Raw genomic sequence first — 13,907 nt, forward strand, 5'->3', positions numbered from 1 at the left:
TTAACCGCATGTCTATAAACCATATCTGCAGAATGCTCATTTTTTGACTTATTGTTGGATCCGTTTTTTGAAGTGCTTCCTTAATTGTGGTGGATTGAATAAGGGTTGTAACCGCGTGCGCTATCTTCCGGAAAAGTTGTCAACCAGAAATTTTGTTATCAAATTTCGGGGAACTCAAACCCGTCTCCATTCTATTTTAAGGGTTCTTGATTTAAGATAAAAACCAAAGATTACTTGATTTCTATTTTCCGTTTAGTTTAAAAATAGGGACATTGATATGTGATGTGTTTGTGCGATTTGCCAACTTTGTTATTCAATTCTCAAAGAAAGTAACAGGATAGCGGTTAAGGTGCTATGAAGTGCAGCCATGCGCATGGATAGGAAATGGGGCTGTTTACTAAGATCTGAGGGTAAAGGATGAGATTTCAGGGAATTTATCATAACACCAATCACTAGTTTATTTCCAAAACAGTTAGTTTTTTTTGCGCTACTGCTTATCCAGCATCCTTGAATAACGTTTACAAAAATCCCTACTTGAAATAAATAAACAACTTTTAACTAATATTAGCGACACTTTTTAAAAATCGCATTTTTAAGTTGTGTTTTAAATTTAATTTTTGGATGATTGAAATGGTGTCATTTTACATGTACACATAGCTTGAGAATGTAGAATCATTTTGTATGTGTCAAGCCTTCTGCACTGACAACAAAATGCCTCGACTTCTGCACTGACAACAAAATGCCTCGACTACTTTTTGAAGATCACTTGCCGATAAAAACAGAGTTATCTAGTTTTTTTGTTTTGTTATTACAAATCAAAATACTGATGTACTGATAAACAAAATTGTAAATTTTTACCATATTTCCACTTTAAGTTAATTGATTTAATTGAATCATTAGGCGGTGCAATTTAGCTTATGCCCTAGTTGAAAAGGTATTTAGTTTCTTTAATTAATATGTATATACAAAGGTATTACTAACATTTAAAACCAGTGCTATATGTAAAGTCTTATGTGATCTGTTAAGCTTACATTGCTAGAATATTTTGATTTTATTTTAATTTTGGAAAAGTTTTTCTGCCCACTCTTAATTTGGCTTACCCAAGAATTTTTGTTTTTAAGCCCATATTTTATTGGCGCCCGCTCGAAATCTTTCCCTTTCCGGTGCTGCTAAAATCAATGTAAACGTTACTGACAGGTTTATAACCCCACCACATCAAAGAAATAAGCGAAAAGGTAGAAACCGTAGACGGAGAATTACGATTTCTGTGCCAAGTATTAAACCGAGTATACGAGATCGTCTGGCTTTCAATTACAATCAACCGTAACATATTGGGTCGCTAAATGCGCCCTGCCAATTATGAAATATATTTAAACAACAGACATGGCGTAGTCATTAAGATATAACCCCGTGACCCAAGGTAATAATGTTATGTAGAAGTCGCACGAAGGAAGTAACGAGTTCGCTTTAGATTTGCTGATAGGAAATGAAGTGACCCTTAGACCGGCAGTTCACTTTCCATTTGGCAATACTAGTTCTTGATAGGTTTGTGTTGTTAGTGTCTTTTGTTTTTAAGAAATATTTTTTTTGGCTCAAAACATTAAAAGATTTGAAAAATTTGTCTCAAAACATGAAAAAATTTGCTGAATTTTTCAATCTTGCAAAACTTTTAAAAATTTGGGTCAACTTTTATTTTTTAAGCCATTAAATATATTTTTTCTGTTAAAAATATGCCGTTACATTTAAATTAAACCATGCTGTATGAAAACAATATTAATGGACCACAATCTTTTTCCAACAACCATAAGTCGTTCGAAATGTTGACACAGCCTCAACTCAAGATTTTAGCCCGGTTTTGACAAAATACAACCTAGCCAAGCTCTCTTAAACATCGATTTTGGTTTTATATAGACTCCGAATCACTTAAAGTCGATTATATCACAGCATTTTGCTATTCCAAGTATGTACAATTATGTCATCAATAACTGTTGTGTGTCAATTTGTTTTTTCTAATTGTGTCTACACTTTTACTTAGTTCTGGAAAGGGATCAATGTACAAAAATCTGGTAAAACCTTTTTGTTTATTTAAGATTTCTACTTTTTGAACTTTGTCAGTTTTTTCGAGTTAGTTATTTAGGCTCGAGTTATGATTATATTGATGCTTGAAACATGCTAAAGTTGTTACAAATGTCAATGTGTGGGGCCTGGACTGTATATACAACTTTACACCATCACAATGATTTGTTTAGGCTGTGTTCAGTTCGTTTTTGTTTGCTTAAGGGCTTTGTCGATACAACAATTTCATGTTAAGAGTGTTATTAAAGTGTTTCAAATGACTCTGCAAATGTCGAGAATTGAATTCTCAAAAAATGAAAAAATGTCGACATTTTAAAAATTTTCGAAAAAAAATTAAAAAAAAGAAAAAAATTTTCAAAGATTTTATCCAGTATAATTTGTTTGTTTTTACTAAATGTCGGTGGTTATGTTTTATCACCGATAATATCAGACAGTTCCTGTTTGAAATCTAAACCCTATATATAGGAAATGAACATTTAAATCTTCAAAGCTCAACCAGGGGCGGGGGCAAAAAAGTTTTTCGTTCAATTATACATGACTAGCACCATGACTTACAAACGCTTGCTTTCTGTCGTTTAAAGTAGACATAACTGATCAAAACCCTTATTTTCTATATTTAATCAAGATTTCAAACTGTTTTGATTTGCCGAGGATAATTTCAAAAGTATTTTAGGAATAACATTTTCGGGCAATCTTTGAATATTTTTTCCCCGGAAACGATTTCAAATTTTTTTGAAGTATTTTTATTTCGAATTGTTTGAAAATTATTTTATTTTTTGATATCAACAACTTTTTCAAAAATGACAAACTTTATTTGATTTACTCAAGCCATTTTTTTATCTATTTAATTTACGATTTATTTTAAGAATAAAAATTAAATACTCCCCTCAAAAGATTTAACAATACCCCCCTTTATTACTTTTAAGTTACAAAAGATAATCTAAACAAAATGTCTTCATCTTTTTAAAGTCAATTCAGTGGGAAAATAATATTACAAATATTTACATTATCTCTTAAATTAGATTATATTAAATTTAATAAATATTTTTATTGGGGTATTTTTAATTTAATTTTTTGTCTTTTGTTATGAAATAAGATTGATGACAATTTGACAATATTGTTTAGAATTTTTTAATAAATTAGAAATAGTGGAACTATATTAAATTTTTTTTGTTATTTTTTTGCTTGGGTAAACCATATATCGATTATAAAAGTTTAACATGACATTACATGTAATTTAAATTACCATTAGACCTTAATTAGCCCAAAATCTCATTAATAAATAAAACTATGACGTAATTTAAATATTTACAAAAAAAAATATTTTTATGAACTTTTTGCATATTTTAATTGTGTCACGTGACTGGCATAATTCTAGAACAAAGTGCATTGTGTACGTCATCACTTGTCAGAAAGTAAAATTTACGGAGGCGCCTGTCTTGTCGATAAATCTGAGTTAAGAATTGCCAGTTGAAAGATCCGTCATATTTCGAATTTTCGCTAAAAGACAGCATTATATCGGTATTGAGTACCCTTTAAAAATTCCAAGTAATGCTTACGTTATAACATACTAGAGGAAAATAATAAAGATTGTATAACATTTTTTACATATTCTGGATTTAGTGACCTTATCCAACATAAGTTTTGTCATTTTTTCTGTGTTTAAATTTTATTTTTGTATGATTTAAGACAGAGTTATCACTTTAGAATGTATTTAAGTTTTATGCAATTACAAATACTCAAAATAACTAAAGTTAAACGCTTAAAAAAGTTTAACGGGACAATTGACTTATAAAATATAAAATCTTCGCTTATATTCTACGCATAGTTAGTATAGCATGCTGTTGTGACAATGTTTAAAATTTTTGTGTTTAATTTTTGCACAACTGACTTGGTATGCAGACTTTTAGGTTAAATTGTTGGATAGGCTACTTGAGCATTAGGTCATGAAGGTCACTTTAACATCCGGGCCACGTTGTTGCTAAAATTATCAGTTTTTTTTACAATAATTACCTACAATTTAACGCAAGGTTTTACTAATTACGATTGCGTTCTAAGTCTAGGTTTATGTTTTAAAAATGCATGAGGTTTGTGTTGTTTTGTATGTGTATGTCTTATTATTAATTATTCATTTTATTTAAATGCAAAACTTGGGTTTGTTACAGTTCAAATATTGCATAAAAGAGCTTCAAAGATTTTAAATTAAACGAACACACTAACACGCAATATGGCTTAACACTACAACCCTTACCTTACAGCCTTTTTTTAAATACTCAACGCTACTGAAAGTTTAAATTTACCTTTAAAATTGAATTTAAAAGGAGCTAAAATTGCTATTTTTATCACCTATTTAAATGCCTACTTTTTCCGTCTGTCAGTACCTCATTTTCTTTAAATTAAAGTGTTAGAACGGTGTCAGTTTTTATCCTAATCCCAAGTAGGTATAGGGTTACTTGGTAGCGGTAACATTATCCTTTAACTTACATTGAGAAATGCTTTACTAGCGACCACATTTTCTGTCTGCTTCTAGGTGCATTTTCATATATATCGTTATCCTCAATGTGTGAAGGTCGAATTCGCGACTTAAACATAGAGTAACATTTGTTTCCACGACCCAGTCTTAAATTCCTTTTGCAGTTTGGAATATTATAGATTATAATTGCCCGATATATACTGCCGATTAAGTACTGGCTTAGTATGACAGTTGATAGCGCCTTACTCAAGGGCGCTACACCATGAAAACAGTGGGGATCGAACCAACGCCCTGATGTGTTTTGGCAATGATGAATATTAGTAGATGTGTATGTACAATGTTTTATTACTGAGTTTGTTGGCCTTTTTCCCTGATATAAGCAATGTATGTGTTTTGACATTTTTATCCAACTAAATTAAATGTTTTTGTTATAACTGTTTAAAATTTGGTGACTCTTTAAATCTTTTTAAGCATTTAACCCCTTCTAAATCCTCCCATTTAGGTTTTGTTTACATTTTCGAATTTATTTATTCTCTGTCATTATGTAAACAGTGGATTGTCACATCCGGTCAAAACCCCTGTTCAATTACCCGAGAGACCATTAAGCCCTCTATGACATCACAATTAAAATCATGAGTATGGTTGAGTATGAGAAAGTATCTCCCGAAATGAGATCATAATCCGAACATTACATATTGTGACGTCACATAGGCTAGAAAGCCGGTGTATCATAATAACTTTAACAACGTGATTTATGAAAAAAATTTTAAATTTTTAGAACCTAATTTTTTAAAGGCCACTTGTCCTATATAATAAGGCACCAAATTTAATCCTAGGATTTTCGTGTAGCATTTTTTAAGTAGGTTTTGTTAATATAAGACGAAAAAAAAACAACAAACAAAAATGTTTTTTTTTTGCGACAAAAAATTTGAATTTTAAAATATTTTAAAAGCATATTTCTTTACAATCATCAGTAAAGGCAAATTTTTCTTACGAAATTTTTATTTATTGATAATGGAGATAGAATTGTTATCCTCCACTTTACATTCCTATACCAAAAAATCGACATTCAGCCGGACGTGCTTATTTTCACACGTATCCAAACCGACTGTTATTTACCCTTAATGTTAAATGCATCGAGTAGAAGTGAGAATAAGTATTGCGCACTTACATAAGCGACTATTTTACCAGATAAGATCTTTTCGCTTTCGTATGCCACCTGTATGTGGTAATGTATTATGTTTTATCTGCTCTTTTTGGTTAAGAATCGTTTAAAATGGAATTCCAAATAGCAGTACATTTAAAATTTTGTCGCTAGCGCTATAAGTGCCTTATTATGACGTCATAATACTAGGTTGCGGGCCAGCCAAGCGTGCTATCGAGTCCAGCCGAATATTTCCCGTGCGAACTTAGAAATTATCACCAGAATTCTATATCAGTCATTTCCTCTTTAATTATTTCCGCGGACGTGACGTCAGTTTCGTTGCCGTTAGATGTCGCCAGACCGGATAAAAATCTCCCGACTTTTCTCGAATTCGTGTTGTCTGTCAACATACCCACAATGCAATTTCATTTCCACTCGCTTTGTCGCTCTAACGACTTTTTCATTGTAATTCCTGTTGACCAACAAATACTTAACCCCTAAATCGAGTGTGGGTGAATTCACGCGCTTGGGGTGGCATTTTATCGCTTACCCATCTCATGACCCTGTGACGTCATAATCGTGCTGATAAAAACGATTGTTTGTCGATATAAAGAGTTAAGGTTTGTTGTGGTCATAATAACTTCTATTATGACGTATCGAATGTCAAAAATCGAGAAAATATTCTCACGTGGTTAAGAATTTCGCTGGCATTACACATTGATGACGTCACAAAGAGGTATTGTTACGCCTAATGGGTAACATTGTAAAGATTTCGTTGATATTAATGGATATTATCTTTATTCAGTGACATATTGTTATCGTGAATTGTTTGTATATTTTGTAGCATTTTTAGTGTGATACATCTTGTAGAAAAATTGTCTAAAAATTATAGTCCCATTTTTTTTTACTTAAAAATTAATAAAGTTGGTGTCACTGAACACAAAAATGGTTTAAACTTTAAATAATTTTACCTTTTTTTTTAAATTATACAACTTTAAAAAAAATAATTTAATTAAAATGAAAGGCCTTGTTTGTGATGGAGTAGAAAGTTCTAGCTTGTATACATTCATTACGTTAACTTAGTACTTTCTACGTCACACAAACAATATGGTAACCTGGTTTTAAAAATTAAATTGTAAGTACCACAGACATTATTCAGAGGTTCTAAAGGCATTTTGTGATTCAGTGTCAACCATACTAACGTGCTATATACAACACTTACAAAATTGCAAAAACTCACTAATATAGCACTTTAATATTTTGTGTATTTTAACAAGATATTTCAAATAAATATCACATCACTTTAAAAAGGCATATTTTAACTGAAACCAGGTGGCCTACTTATCATTAATGCCACATGATAATGTAATTTAAACCAAGACCACCTCGGTAGCTTAACAGGAATTCCGAATTTTATTAAATTCGGGCGTTTTTGAACACAATTTACACCTCTATCGTGTGTGGCATTAAACACTTGTGTTTTTATTCTATAAACTTTAATCCTCTTAGCTTATAGATCGCCTATTTCTTATAACTTTGTGTTTTTTGTTAACAGATTAGGTAGCTTAATTATATAAACATAAATGTATTAAAGTTTATAGGAATTTAGATTTGATTATGCTGTAAATATTTAAGTACTTACAAACTTAAAACGATGTTTATACTTATATCTACTTACTACCGTTTATTTATTATAGGTTTTAATAAAAAAGGCAATTTTACAAAAAGTAAAAAATAATTTTTTTGGGGATTTTTTTTGTTGAAATTATTGATTGGTAAACATATGGTGTTGTAAAAAGATTATCAAGTTATTTTTCCATTGTTTCTTAGCGTGACTAAATATGATAAACGAACCCAGTTGATATGCCCATTTAAATAACTCTATAATGGGATTTATTATACGCGACCTATGCGATAAACTATACAGACGCCATATGCTATTACTCGTACTTAAAGATGATATCATTTCTTATTAGATTCTATCTTAAAAATAAATTTTTATTTTTTTGATGTAAGAATATGGCTTTGACACTTTATGGGCGGGATTTAATCTTGTTATAATTCTAGAAATATGTGACATTTGCTTAAAAAGATTTTATTAAAATACTGTTTACCCATTTATTTTATACCAGTTTTAACATTTCATATCATTCTATACAGTTTAAATTATGTATTTTTGGCGGTATAGGCTGTTGTTAATATTCAAAACTTAAGTAATTTACCTAAAAAAAGGTTTTAAAAAGCGCTTGGTAATTTGCTTAATAACATATAAGAAAAAGAAGGCATTTTTTATGACCTTAAAATATTGTGTTTTTTTAATTTTGGTCTGGTAAAATAAATCACTAATGTTAACATTTTTGTGTGTAGGTATTAAAGACGAATTTCGTGTGAACCCAATTGACACGGTAGCCAGTGTAGGTGGTACAACGACCATGGAATGTGAAGGGCCGAGGGGAATCCCCGAACCTACGATCTCGTGGAAGAAAGACGGAAAGACGATTCAACCGAACGACCGAATTCAGGTAAATTAAAAAAAAGATCTTTTTTAAATTACTTAAATTTATGAACTTTAATTTTTGCTGTTTTTTATAAGAAATAAAATGCAAAATTTTAATTTATTTGTTACATTTTATTTTGTAATTATTATAAATCACTTTTTAGCCTTTAATTCAATACTAACTGAAATTTTTTATTATTTTTTTTCTGTCTATCCAATTAGTCTAAACTCTTGACCTATCGACATGCTTTAAAATACTTTATCAAAACCCCAGTAATTCGTTCAACTATCAAGCTAGTTTTACGGTTTATTCAATAAGTGGATCCGTTTAAATAAATTGTTCGAATATTAAATTACAAAATTGAAGCCGGATCGTCCAATTTTGGTTTTGATGTAAAATTGCTTTTAAATTCGATGATTATTGTTTATATCAATTTAAAGTTGGCGATGTAATTGCTTATGACGTCATAAAGTTCGATAAGACTCGTGACTAATAAATAATTTCAAGTTATTTTATTGTTTTGAAGTATTTTTTATCAACAATAAAATTATTTAATAAAAAATGGAAAAATACTTAACTTTTTATTGATTTTCTTATTTATTTTTTTTTAAATTTTGTAGTATTTTTATAGTATATTTTTTATTGCATTTTTTTTATTTTTTTATTCTAGATACGAAATGGAAATTTAATAATAACTCGAGCACAGAAATCTGATCATGGGGATTATGAATGTGTGGCGAGTAACTTGGCGGGAACGAGGGAATCAGCTTACGTCGTTCTTATGGTACAAGGTGAGTAAAAATATAAAAATTAAATCTTAAAAAAAAAAAAAATTAATTCTAAAAAAATGTAAAATGTAAAATGGTAAAATTAGTGAAGAATTGTAAAATAAGAAAATGGCTTTAAAATTAAAAAATGAGTGTATTTAAAAAATTGTAAATTATAGTAAAATGGTCTAAAAACATAAAATGAGTGTATTTAAAAAAATTTGTGTAAGATTATAAAAAAATATGGAAATGTAAAACGATCTAAAAATGTAAAATGAGTGTATTTAAAAAATGCGTTTAAAAAAATTTAAAAAACTTTATTAAATTAATCTATTTCATTTTGCATTATTTATTTAAGCAAAATTAATAAAAATAATATAACAATAAATTATGATTATTATTTTAAACTTTTTAAAGACCACACATAACATTTTAGTGATTAATTAAATAACAAAATAACAAGTTGTCATAGAAAGGCATTAGAGCATAACCTTAATAAATGAACTGTTTTATATTCTTTGTATTTATTTAAGAAATTGTTAAATTTGATTTATTTCTCTGTCAAAGTTTTGTTATTATAAACAAATTAGTTTATTAAATAAATAAATCTTCCTTAAAAACACAAAAAAAATATAATTTATTGCAAGTAAATTTCTAAAACAATTTTTGTGATTTTTTTTTAAATTTGTGAAAAAAATTTTTTTTTTTAGTTCCACCCCGAATTGTTGTAGAACCTCAGAAAAATAATCACGTGACAGCTGGGCAGAATATTGAGTTAAATTGTGTAGCAGAAGGGGAACCCCTTCCTAATATTAAATGGCTCAAAAATGGAGGACAACTTCCTAACGGAAACAGGTAAAAAAAAAACCTTTTTTTTTAATTTTTTTTTTATTTATTTTTTTTTTTATTTTGAAAAAATTGCAACAAAAATATTTTATTTTATTTTTTTTAAATTATTTTCAGTAAAAACACAGTCTAATTTACGACATTTTTACAGGATTTCGTCTTTAAATAACGGTAATCTTCTTATCTCACAAACCCAATTAAGTGACCAGGGTCAGTATACTTGTGTTGCAACCAACAGAGCTGGAAAGGATACGGCTTCAGCTTATATCAACGTTCAACGTAAGTTTAAATATTTTAAAACTATAAAAAATAAAAAAGTTTACTTAAAAAAATTTTTAAAGTATCAGAATATATTTTAAATTAACAAAATAAAATTGATAAGTAGTTTTTTTAATTGTTAAATTTTTTTTAGAATTTTTAAACTTTTTTTTCCATAAGTCAAAGTTAAGTTAAATTGCTAAGCCACTTAATATAAAAAAAAATGCTTTTTAATAACAGTTTGACGTGTGTAAAGTTGCTAATCTACATTTGTTTATATCTCTAACCACATTCACTTAAAATATTTTGCTTTTGTTATTTTTATAAAACGGAGAAAAATTTTAAATATTGGATTTTTCTTAAACCCGGATATTTCAATATATAACTACTTAACATTCCTTTTCAATAAATCGTTTCTTGTCACGGATTCGTGGAATAAAATTCTTATTAAATTTGGATTCGGTTTTATAATGTTGTCACGACGTTTTTTTAATATTAAAAATTAAAATTTTTGATTTTTTTGCGAATATTTTTTTTAATTTTTTAAATAATTTTTTTGATGTAGCATTTTAATTTTTATTCTTGATTTATTGTCCTAAAATGTTATGCTTTATTTAAAAATAGATTTTTGTGTTAATTATAAAGTTAATTTTTTTTTTAAATTAAATCATTTTTTGTTGTAGCTTTGTAATTTTGTAAACATATTTTTATTTAAAAAGGAACATCACTTTTTGGTATTTTTACCTAATATTTTTCATTTTTTAGCTAAGGCCTCGTTCAGTGAAATATCACCAGACCAAACAGTAAAAATGGGGGAAACTGTAACACTTAAATGTAGGGCCTCTGGGAACCCACAACCAACTGTTTTCTGGCGGGATCTACAAGGTACTTAGTGTATTAAAAAAAACAAAAAAAATTATATAATTTTTTGATGTATTATCAATGTAAAAATATGAACTCCATAGTCCGGTAGTGGGGTGAACAGGTCATGGCGTCGGACTACGAGCCGAAAGGTTTCGTGTTCGAGTCGCACCATCATCACACTATTCGCTTTTGAGCCCGGCGTTTACGGATAGCTTAAATACGTCACAATATCACACCCCTACCCTATAAAAATATCAAAACCTATCACCTTAAGGGTCCATAATGTGAAAAAAAAGAAAAAAAATATAAACTCTTTAGCCTTAATGTATGCCCATAATTTCTTTTTTATTTTTACAAATTTAGTTTTCTAGATATGTTAAACTATTAACCTACACTCAAAACCTTAAGATAAGAGTCTATAGGGCGGTAACCATTTAATAACATAGTAGAACAGGGTTTGGGCAAATTCCTTATTAACTAGCCTATAATTCTATCTCTACTAGTTAAAATAACTTGTTAATTTCGGATACTTAAGTTTATATATATTTATATAATGAGTCAACAGCTTTAGAAATAATTTTCATTTCATTTTAGAATATTACTTTTTGGAGAAAAAATATTTTTAATTTGTTGTTTTTAAATTGATTTTTTTTGTCTAGTACACATATATATTTCTAAGATTTTACAAATTTTTTCATTTTTTTTTTAGGTAACGAAATGTTTGTCAAAAATTCTTACCAAGACTCGCATATGGTCGTAAGTGCTGACGGTGACCTTATTATATATAACATCAACTTTAATGATGCTGGAACGTATAAATGTACGGCGCTAGGTGGCGCTGAAACGATCACAGCTTTAATACTAGTTACTGTACAACGTAAGTAAACTAAACATGAAATATAATTTTATATTTTTGTGTTTTTTGGTATGAGTTGGGCTGTGATTTATTTTAAAAGTCTAATTTTAACATATTTTTGAACGTTTCAACCTAGATTTTTTATATTTTTTGTCTATTTTTTTGTCTAAACATTTTTGTATTTTAATTTTAAAATGTGGATTTATTTTATTTTTATCTTAGTCGAAAAAATTCACTTTTTTTACTAGAAAAAAAATTCACTAAATTTTTGCATTTTAAATTCTATTTTTAAATGTTTTAACATAGCTCGTCAGATAGGTGTCCCCCCTCCCATAATAAGAACTGTACCTCTCAATACAACCGTAGTGGAAGGTGGAGTTGTTACTTTTACTTGTAACTCAGTTGTTTCAACAAACAAACAGACTTGGTTGGTTAATAAGATCCCCCTTCAATCAAGTTCAATCAGAATGAGACAAACGAGTAGTTCAGGGACGCTACAGATAACTGAAATCCAAGTAATATTTTTTAATTATTTTTTGGGGAATATTTAATTTGCTTTACTTTACAAAAAAAGTAATATGCCCAAATAATTTGGGGATTTTTGTGCTAAAAACTCTTTTTTATTATCATTTTAAATTAAAATACCTTTTTTTAACTTTTTAGCTATCGGACGCTGGTAGATATACTTGCAAGATTACCAGCGATTATGGGGTGTCTACTTGGGACGCATTTTTAACTGTTTTACGTACGTTTGTCAATTGTTAGTTTGTTTAAATGCAAAATTAATTTATATATTTGATGTTATGTAGATAAAAATTGTCTGTAAAACAAAAAAATTATAATTTTTTGGCGTAATATATTTTCAAATAGCGATATCATGGTACATCAAGATTCATGTATTAAAAATGTATTAAATTTAATATTAATTTGAAATTTTATTTTATTTTTTTTCTAAAGCACGTGGTAGCTTACCTCCTCCAAAAGTGACGTCAGCCGACTTCCCTAGCGCCCCCTTGCGGATACAACAAAGCAACGCAACCGATTCGAGTATTGGAATAAATTGGAACGTACCGAATTATAACGGAAACTCGGAGATCGCTTATTATACAATCGAATATTACAGGTAATTTAGAATTATTTTTTTTATTTTTAGATGACGAAATATGACGTCACAACCATTTAAATGTTTTTTATGCCACAAGTTTTTTTTTGTTTTTTTTTATCATTATTTTTTAATTTTTTTACTTCGCAAAAAATAATTTTGACACATTCTCTAAAATCACGTCTGTCATATTACGCCCAGACTTGTCTACCACAAATCATAAAGTCACGTAGTTCATGAGATAATGGACTTCATTGTTGTATAACTTATGATAACACATTCTCTCACAATGATAACATAAGTGTAACAACTCCACTGTTTACCACGAAATGGTTCAGTTTTCTATTAAGTTAAATACAACTACATTATGTGTAGGTATGTTAACATGACAATAAGATAGGTATGTGATAAGACGTTATGCATGTTTTGATTAACCAACAATGAAATTATTATTATAAATTTAAAATATATTTCAGGATGTGATATTAATAGAGATTTGACCTGCAAAATTTGATAATTTCATGTATTTTGAATTTTAAAATATTAATATTTACTCTTTGTTTTAAATAATTGAATAAATTCAAATTAACGCCATTTTTTACATAAAATATTAAATAATAACCCATAGTTTTATATATGGCATTTTAATAATAAATTTCAATAAAAAAATTTTTTTTTTGACTAGTTTTTTAAATTTTTATGTTAAAAAAATGTCGCCAAACATTATATGCATTTGGCGTTTAAAATCCTTCGGTTTCAAATTACATTTACCGTTTGTTTATGGGCTAAGAGAGGTTAAATATTGTCAGAGTGTTCTAGGCACGACCAGTTTTATGCTTGGCTACGAATAACAACAAAACACAATAATTTAACGTCAGATTTGGCAAATTTTTGATCCGAAAAGTGCTGGTTTAACAAGTTTAACGCAAAATAAGTCGAGTTTACTGTTTTGGTTTTGAGTATGTTTCTGTAGTATTGAATTACAAAACTTAAAAAAAATAATTGAAAATTTTTCGGATGAAC

General features: G+C 28.5%; 1 protein-coding gene across 1 annotated transcript in view; it reads left to right on the forward strand.

Moving 5' to 3' along the window:
- The window catches only part of LOC145749896 (roundabout homolog 2-like), a 47,029-nt gene that overhangs the window by 14,869 nt on the left and 18,253 nt on the right, over window positions 1–13,907 (forward strand). The window contains exons 4-12 of the mRNA XM_082565782.1: window positions 8,061–8,215; window positions 8,862–8,982; window positions 9,669–9,813; window positions 9,956–10,083; window positions 10,828–10,947; window positions 11,636–11,803; window positions 12,089–12,297; window positions 12,446–12,527; window positions 12,740–12,905. Of these exons, the coding sequence (XP_082421908.1) occupies window positions 8,061–8,215; window positions 8,862–8,982; window positions 9,669–9,813; window positions 9,956–10,083; window positions 10,828–10,947; window positions 11,636–11,803; window positions 12,089–12,297; window positions 12,446–12,527; window positions 12,740–12,905 (1,294 nt within the window). The remainder of the gene's footprint in view (window positions 1–8,060; window positions 8,216–8,861; window positions 8,983–9,668; window positions 9,814–9,955; window positions 10,084–10,827; window positions 10,948–11,635; window positions 11,804–12,088; window positions 12,298–12,445; window positions 12,528–12,739; window positions 12,906–13,907) is intronic.

The sequence above is a fragment of the Corella eumyota genome, chromosome 1 (genome assembly GCF_963082875.1).
Source record: "Corella eumyota chromosome 1, kaCorEumy4.1, whole genome shotgun sequence".
In the NCBI taxonomy this organism is placed as follows: domain Eukaryota; kingdom Metazoa; phylum Chordata; class Ascidiacea; order Phlebobranchia; family Corellidae; genus Corella; species Corella eumyota.